This window comes from Notamacropus eugenii, chromosome 3 (genome assembly GCF_028372415.1).
Source record: "Notamacropus eugenii isolate mMacEug1 chromosome 3, mMacEug1.pri_v2, whole genome shotgun sequence".
NCBI classification, from domain to species: Eukaryota; Metazoa; Chordata; class Mammalia; order Diprotodontia; family Macropodidae; genus Notamacropus; species Notamacropus eugenii.
This window is the reverse complement of record NC_092874.1, coordinates 63,586,878-63,595,739: the sequence shown is the minus strand read 5'-3', so window position 1 is coordinate 63,595,739 and position 8,862 is coordinate 63,586,878. Positions and strand designations below refer to the sequence as shown.

The following is an 8,862-nucleotide window of genomic DNA, read 5'->3' as shown; positions in this document are numbered from 1 at the left end:
AATTCTAGTCTCTTTTCCTAAGTGCAAAAATTACTAGGCATAGTCCCTTTCCTCAAGGAACTTACACTGTAGTGGGGGAGGAGGTTGGGGCAGATCAGGTAGCCAACGTCACATAAGAACTTGTTGGAAGTAATTGGGGATGTACAGTGTAGTCTTTAGAGAAAACTAAGGAATGAGATGATACCCATCTTCAATTACTTGAAGGAATGTCCTATGGGACAAGAGTTGAATTTGTTCTGTTGGGCTCCACAGGGCAGAAAGAAGAACAATGGGGACCTTGTAAAGAAGTGACTCTGGGTTGGATGTGAGGAAAGGTTTCTGAACAAGGAGGGCTGTCCCAAACCTATCTGAAAATGAGTGGTCAGAAAGGGAGATATTACTTGTAATACCTACCTCACAAGGTTGTGAGACATACATGAAATAATGTATTCCAAGTGTTTTGCAAACTTTAAAGAATATATAAATTGCAGACATTTTTATTATTATGCAATGAATACAATGACCTTCAAAACACTGATCATGGCTAAAGGAAGAAACAGAATGTGGATTGGGAAAGGGATCATCACAATATCCAGGGCACTGGATTCATCAGATGTTCATGTGGACAGAAAGGCTGTGTAACCCAACAGCAGAGGAGCCCTGACTCAGGTCATTTGTCCTAACACTTTATTTTCAATCCTATTGAACCTGAGGCTTCTAAAAGAGAATATTTACAGGATGATATAATTTGGGAACTTGCCTGCAAATGTTGGGAGTCCTTCCCTTATCCTCTGTCTGTGTTAGTCATTGTTGTTTGGAGGAATTTACCTTGACTCGGGGCCTGGAAGAAGAGTCTTTTCTTGGTGCTTTCTGAGGGAGCAAGCACCTGGACTGGGCCCCTGTTAATTGGATCCTTTCATGAGTAACTAGAGGAAATTGATTGTGGTTTATCAGTTTAGCAAGGGAAATCCACACTAAAAAGAATGGACCCAGAATGCTCTACTTTGTCCCTTGGCTGAAAGAACATTGATATGAAGTCAAGATATCACCCTGGTGATGTCATTGGTCCTCTTTGAGAACAAAGGGCAAACAGCCTTCCTCCAGGCATCCCCTATCTGTAGCATATTTTAGAGTAATCTGGGGAAGAAGTACCCTCTAAGAGAAGATCTATATAGATATCTTGCAGTTTCAAAATTCTATGATTCTCAGATAGTTAATTTATTCTGTTTTCTAAATTATTAACCAAAATTATGAATATCTGTTCCCCAAGTACCTTTTATTGAAGGGTTATTTTGGTTTATTCTGTTTTTGCTAAAGAGAACTTTGGATGCTTTTCTAGTCATAGTTTTCTGAGTAGCTCTAAATAATAATAAAAATACTGATCGATGATGATGATGATAAAAACCAGCATTCCCAAAGAGCATGAAGTTTTTAAAGGGGAAAAAATGACCAAGCCAAAGAGACTGATCTATACAAATGAAAGATTTTGCTCACTTATCTATTATCTGCTACTGAAGACTTACTATCACCTGAAAAACACATTCCTAATCAGCAGAACTGGCAACTGTCTAGGAATAAAGGATGCAAGAGTCAGATTGTAATGAATCTGCCCTTCTGTAAGGATAAGCACACACCAGCAGCTGGATGTGGAATGTCCACATACCTGGCCCCTACTGGATCCCTGATAATCAGACTCGTTAAATTTATAATGCATCTTAGAAACTAGTAACATGTGCCTGGCAAGCTTCGAGAGAACACTATCCGATCCAACCAAATAGCTCTTTTTGATTTGCCCACCTCTGCTCCTTTGTACTAGCTGTCCCCCATGCAACGAATGTCCTCTCACCTCAATGCTGCCTCTTACAATCATAAATCTAGAGCTGAAAGGCACCTCACAGGGCATTGAATCCAACTCCATTATTTGAGAAATGAGGAAACTGAGGCCCATTGAGGTGAAATGATTAGCTCAGAGCCACACAGGTAGTGTCTTAGGTCTAATTCAAATCCAGGTCCTCTGACTCCAGAGCCATTGCTTTTTTTTCTTCTTCTACAGTCTACCATGGGTGGCTAAGTGGTGCATTATCTAGAGTCAGAAATCTGGCCTCAGATACTTACTAGCTGCGTGACCCTGGGCAAGTCACTTAGCCTGCTTGCCTCAGTTTCCCCATTTGTTAAATAGGGATAATAATAGCACCTACCCACCAGGTTTTTTTTTTTTTGAGGATCGAATGAGATTAAAATTATAAAGTGCTTGGTGAAGTGCCTGGTGCATAGTAAATGATATACATTACATATACATATACTTACGTATATGTATATATAATTGTCTATTGTTATTATTGTGTCATGCTGCCTCTTAAAATCCCTTGTTTCATTCAGATCTCTAAGACATCACTCCCATGAAGCTTTTCCTAATTGTCTCCCTGCTGCTAATATTTTCCCTAGCTCCAAATTACCTCACATCTATTTTGTGTGCGTATACTTATTTGCATATGTATTGGTTCTCTCAATAGAATATAAACTCCTTGAGGGCAGTTTATTTTTGGCTTTATTTTTGTCTTTGTATTACCAGTGCCTAGTGCCACAGCATCTCTTAGATGCCTAATAAATACTTTTTGAATATGAGCCTGAAGAGTGCTTTATGATTCAAAAAGAGTTATGTTTACATTCATTCCTATGATTTGTACATTGACCACCTGATGAAGTGGGTCATTCAAGTATTTTTTGGCAGGGTCTACACGGGTGAGGACATCAGTACTGGACAATCTCTATGTGGCAACTCCTTCTACTTATCCAGATTGGCAACTCATCAGCAATTTATCATTTTAGAGACTTTAGTGCTGCATGGAGTGGGCAGTATTATATTATACTCAGATGTTGTGAATTAGAGGAACAACTGGAACCCTGTCCTACTGCCTCCTGCTACCTCCTTCTACCTCTGCATCCAAGTATTAGTATCCCATTTTACAGATGGGAAAGTTAGGGACTAGAGATTAAGATTACCTAGCACAAGGTCTCTCAGCTGGTAAGTGATAGAGTCCATTTTTTGTCATTTTAGAGCACTGCAGATATTAAGTAGGAATAGTCCATCGGGCTCATCTAATCCAGTCTTCTTGTTTTATAAATGATGAAGTGAGGAAAGGTAATTTGACCAAGGTCATTCAGGTAGTAAGAAGAGCTAATATTTGAGTCCAGATCGGGGAATTCTAGATGCCCAATTCTTTTCACCAAATCACATTGCCTTGGCAAGATAAGTTGGCCCTTCAAAATAGGTAGAAGGGGTAGGTTTCTATATATGTCATAACATACACATAGAGTGTTTATAAAATCTTGGTACAATTTGTACAATTTTAGTTATACATGTTAAAGCCAACTGCAAACAATGCCCTGAAGCATAATTTGTAACACTGGAACAGAATGAATTGCAGATTTCTAGGCTTTAACACAAACACCATCTTTTGGGAGCCATTTTTCAAGCTTGTTTCCAAGTCACTGGAATCATTTTTCAGTTACTGTTGAGCGATTTCATAAATTACATGCATACTCTTGAACCAACGTTGCTTCAAGTAATGTGGTTTTTAAAAGTAAACAGTATTAGCAGGACCCTCTAAAAGTAGTTCAATGGGATTTTGCCAAGGGAAAGTTTCACCGGGACTTTTAAAATACCCTATAAAAGGGGTTCAGAATTTTTTAGACCTGACAATTATTTGGTATGGATGGTAATTTCAAAATCTTTTAAGTGAATTTAGCAATCATGTTGCTTCAATGAGATTATTGATATACTTTTTTTAAAAAAAGCTGTACTAACTATATTATTGCATGTAATTGTATGTAATATATTGCATATAAAGAAATGACTTTAGATGACTGTTTTAGCCAGAAATAAGCATGGCTATATATATATATATATATGTATATGTATGTGTACATATATATGTACATTACATATATATGCATATATACATACACACATATTAATATTGATATATGATGAATGGAAAGGGACCATATAACTTATCAAAGCTTTTTTTCAGGTTAACCAAATGTTAGTTCTACACTATTCACTGTGTCTTTGTCTGAAGCATTTCTGTGAAACTATCAATTGCAGAACAGTTTTAGGTATGTATTGGCAGATACAGTTTTTTCACTGGAGTTCTCTATACCTACGAAATGACAGGCCCAGGTTAAAATGAATTAAAATAAAATTATAAGCAACAATAACATTTATTGGGTTTAATATTTTTCCTGTATAATTTGAGGTTTTAGATATAATAAAAGGAAAAGCCTTCTGTTGACTGATTAATGACATAATTAGGTTTTTTGGGAGCCTCTTTTTAAAGTTATCTTTGGTTTTCATAACACACACTCTCCACTTGTGGAAGATCGTCTGATGACATCGTGGTTTTAGTTATCCTCCATGCCTGGTATATGTGCCTTCTTCACCTCCCCTTCTTCCAATCCTTCATTTCCTTTGAAATTCAGCTCATGTGCTGCCTTCTACATGAAACCTTTTCTTTCTCTTCAGCTGCTTGTACCTTCCCCTCCAGAAATCACCTTGCATTAATTTCATATATATTTTGATTTCTTTATATATGTGCATATCATCCCTTGTGATAGAGTCAGGACCTGTTTCATCTTTATATTGGTTCTCCAGCACACAGCATAGTGTCTGTCCCATAGCTGCTGCTTAATAAATGTTTATGATTGGTTAATTAAACTCCTGGTCATAGGATCCAAGGAAAACCTGCTTTCTCTATAGTCTTCTCAGTAGGTAATAAAAAAAGTTTTGAGGTGGAGAGTTCAGCAATGTTAATGAACACTGTTCCTAAAGTCACAAGACCTAGACTGGAGTCAGGGCTGTGAAATTAACTCTGGAATCCTGAGCAAATCATTTAACTAGTCTCAATTTTCTTACCTGCAAAATGGAAAAAATAATATTTACACTATCTTCAGGACAGGGTTGTTTTGAGGAGGAATGTAATGTGCATACTGTAAAGTCACTTGATTAGATATTTGTAACATGAAAGAATGACTTCAGAATTCCAATATTACTTCTATAGCTATATGTAATGTACTCCTAAAATAGCAAGGCCAAAGGAAAGAAGAGAAGTATTATTTTTTTAATAATGTTAATTTAATTCAATAAACAAGGAGTCATGTAGTATCTGAAATCACAAGACCTAGTTTGAAGACCAGCTTTATTGCTTGCTATCTGTGTGACTTCAGGAGCATCATTTAACCTCTCAGAAACTCGGAGTCTTCTGAATGAATGACAGTTCCACCAAACTCTAAATCTATGATTTATTGAGTATGTACTATGTCCAAGGAGGAAACCAACTAGAACTTTCATGCTCTTCTGCCTCCTCCTCCTCCTAAAATAGTACAGTTTGGCCACCATGAGTTCACTACACTTTAAGTGGGATGATGCTAGTCATCTGGTTAATTTATGGAAAGAAAAAGAAAAACAGAAAATACTGAGTAACTTTCAACCATATAATATGGGGATCCCCATCTTTTCTTGGTGATGAGCTACTGGAGTATTGCTTGTAAGCTCGAGCACCCTGGGCATCCTTCTAGGGTGGCAGCATAACACACTTTATGCCAAGAGGTTCAATAGCAGGGGGTATAATGCCAGTCTTTTTTTGACTCATTTCCATATCCTTAGAGATCTCAGGCTCTCTTGTTCTATATTTTCTTCCTTTTGATTCTCTTTAAAGGAATCCCCTTCCCCCATTTCCTTTTCCATTGTGTCCTCCTAGAAGGAAAATTCAGAAACTTTTTTGATTATTGACAGTTCTATTGGCCAACCTTTACTTCTTCCATTGCTGGAATAAGTGCCTGTATTAGGGTCAGTTCACACGATTGATTTATCACTTCACACTCATAAAATATAGGTAAGAAAGCAGAGAAGGCAGTATAGTTCTGGCTGTCACTTAAAAGCTATACGATTTGGAACAACTCACATGGTCCACGTGAGCTTCATCTGTAAAATGAGGCTAATACTTAGACTATCTCCCTCCCCACTAGTTACAAAAGGCTTTGCAATCAGGAAGTACTAAGTTAATGTTAGTGATTGTGATGACTCAATAATTAAGCTTAATATATACAGAGTATCCAACCTTCCTGATAAGGTGTCAGACAAAAGAAACCTGAACCCAGTCTAAGTACCCAAGAAAAAATTTCTGAATTGATAACAGCTCACAAAATGTTTCCATGTGTAGAAAACCTATGTATGTTACATGAATTCAGGGATTCTTAACAAGGTGTCTGGGAACTTTTAAAAAATAGTTTAATAAAAGCATTTCATTATAATTTGTTTCCTTTGTAATCCTATGTGTTTAGTTTTATGCATTTAAAAACATTATTCTGAGAAAGGGTTCATATGCTTCATAAGACCTCCAAAGAGGTTCATGATACAGAAAGGTTAAGAAGTCCTATATTATCAGATTAGATGAGAAATAGTATGAAACAGTAATGTTGTTACACTGACAGTCTTGTTTTAAAGATGCTTTTGTTTCCGTTAACTTCTAAGGATGGTCCTCACCTTTCCCAGCCTCTGCACTAGCAAATGCTTTCTCTTCTCCTCACTCTCTGGATCAGAAGTGCAACTAGTAATTCTTGGACCTAGGGCAGAGGGTTTGAAAGAAAGGAACAGACTTTGACCACACCTATGTGTAAGTGAGAAACTGGAGACAGAGGTCATGGGAGTTGAGGGAGTGTGATACGGATGATAAGCTATCAAAGAATACTTAAGAGTGGTCAGACAGGTAAAAGATCCAGTACAGAACTGTGACATGAAAACAGAAAAAGCATCCAGCAGGGAAGGGCACTTGACAGTGTCAAATGCTGCAGAGAGATCAAGAATGACAACTGAGAAAAGATCAGATTTGTCAACTAAGAGATCATTGGTAACTTCATAGGGAGCAGTTTTAGTTGAGTGATGAGGTTGGAAGCCTGAATGCAAAAGGGCTGCAGAGTGAGTGAGACTAGAGGAAATGGAAGCACAGAACGTGTTAGCTTTTTCTAGTAGTTTGATTGTGAAAGAAAGGGGAGAGGAGAGCTCCTGAGAAGACGGTAAAGTCTGGTGAAAGTTTTTAAAGGACTAGATGGAAGGTTCAATACAGTAGGAGCTCTGGTGGTGGTCAGAAGTGGCTGCCCAGTCGGTAAGACTTAATGAGTTTTGAGATATGGTCTGTAAAGAAGTTTTTTAGAGTTATTTAAGACAATTCAACAAATATTTATGAAATGTCAACCGGGAATAACAAAGACAAAAACTGAGATGGTCGGTACTCTACCGAGTTTAGTGGATCCAACGATCATCCACAAATAGTACATATACTACCAAGTTAAAAGAAGCAGTAAGGCCTAGGGCACTCGACAGCACACTAATAAGTGGGGGGATTAAAGCTGTCTTTGAGATTGTGCCTGAAGCTAGGCTTTGAAGGAAGTTAGGAATTCTATCAGGCAGGAGGAGAGAGGAAGGAGTATAGCTTAAACATGGGGTATCATTTGTGCAAAAGCAAAAGAAGTGGGAGATGAACACTGTACTTGGTGAAGGGGGATGCGTAGGAGTCCGGATTGACTAGAACGTGGAAGCAGGTAAAAGGGAAGTAAAATTAAATAGACCGGAAAGGTCAGTGGGAGTCAGCCTGTCTTTGGTCCAGCCAGATGTCAGGAAAACCCCCTTTGCTCGTACTTGCAACGATCCTGGTCTTGGCCACTGTGACATCTTGTGAAGGAGGCAGTGAGGCTTATCTAAAAAGGCAGTGAACTTGGGGTCACGAAAGAGCTGGGCCCGACTCCTGCCTCTGAGCTTTCTCGCGTGTGAAGCGGAGAAGGATGCTCATGCTCATACCTGTGCCCTAGTCCTCAGAGATGGTGTCAAATAATTATGTAAAGCCCTATAATAAAAGTGCCGGCTGCGAGGCTTGCGCCCCGTTGCTTCTCCCCTCTCGGGCAGGCAGGCCCCTCTCTGGTGGCTTTTCTTTCCCGGACTTACCCGAGAGGTGGGGGTTTCCTTCTTGTTCCATCCCCCCTCCCCTCCAAGCCTCACACCCCAGCCCAGGGCCGCGCTCGCGCTCGCGCCCGCTCCTCTTCCCGCCCCGCCCCGCCCCGGGGGCGCGCCCCCAGCCAGGAGCGCCTCGGATCGGGCCCCCCCTCACTCCCCTCGGGCCCCCCCACCCCCCCACCCCGTAGCGGCCCCGCTTCCCGCCCGCCTCGTGCGTCATGACGCCAGCGCCCAACGCGGAAGCCGCTCTCGGCGCGCCTGGTCCAGCCGCGGGCTGAGAGAGGAGCGAGCGAGCGGGCGGGCGGCGGACGCGGCGGCGGCGACTCCTCCTCGGTGGCTGCGGGGCCCCCAGTGCGCGCGGACGCCCGGCGCGGGAGCCGGAGCGGGAGCGGGCGGAGGCGGCGGCCGTGGAGAGCGGCGGCGGGGCCGGGGCCGGCATGCGGCCGCGGCTCCCGGCCGGCGGCGTGTGAGCGAGGGCGGCTCCCCGGCCTCGGCGGTGCGGCGCGGCGCTGGAGGGGACCGAGGCGGCGGCGGCGGCCATGGCGACCCCCGGCAACCTGGTGTCCTCGGTCATGGCGAGCAAGACCAAGACCAAGAAGAAGCACTTCGTCGCGCAGAAAGTGAAGCTGTTCCGAGCCAGCGACCCGCTGCTCAGCGTCCTCATGTGGGGGGTGAACCACTCGGTAAGGGCTCCGGCCGCGGGGGCGGTGGCCGCCTCCCCCTCCTCTGTCCTCCCTCCGTCCTCCCTCCGGCCCCCGGCTGCAGGGGGACACCCTTTCCTCCTCTCCCCTCCCCCCGCCTGGCCCGCGCATCCCGGCCCCTGACGCGGCTGCAGATAACGGGGCCGGGAGGGCTGCGCCCGCCGCGCCGGACAC

The 8,862-nt window shown here is 42.4% G+C and overlaps 1 protein-coding gene and 1 long non-coding RNA gene across 2 annotated transcripts in view; one reads left to right on the top strand and one right to left on the bottom strand.

Moving 5' to 3' along the window:
* Positions 1–5,266: 5,266 nt before the first annotated feature.
* On the bottom strand, positions 5,267–8,020 carry LOC140532799 (uncharacterized). The gene is made up of 2 exons (XR_011976666.1): positions 6,524–8,020; positions 5,267–5,734 (listed from the first exon to the last, which is right to left on the bottom strand). It is a non-coding gene; the product is annotated as an uncharacterized lncRNA (long non-coding RNA).
* Positions 8,021–8,441: 421 nt separating this feature from the next.
* Positions 8,442–8,862, top strand: part of PIP4K2A (phosphatidylinositol-5-phosphate 4-kinase type 2 alpha) — a 205,659-nt gene continuing 205,238 nt past the window's right edge. The window contains exon 1 of the mRNA XM_072651701.1: positions 8,442–8,670. Coding sequence (XP_072507802.1) covers positions 8,527–8,670 — 144 coding nt within the window. The 5' untranslated portion in view covers positions 8,442–8,526. The remainder of the gene's footprint in view (positions 8,671–8,862) is intronic.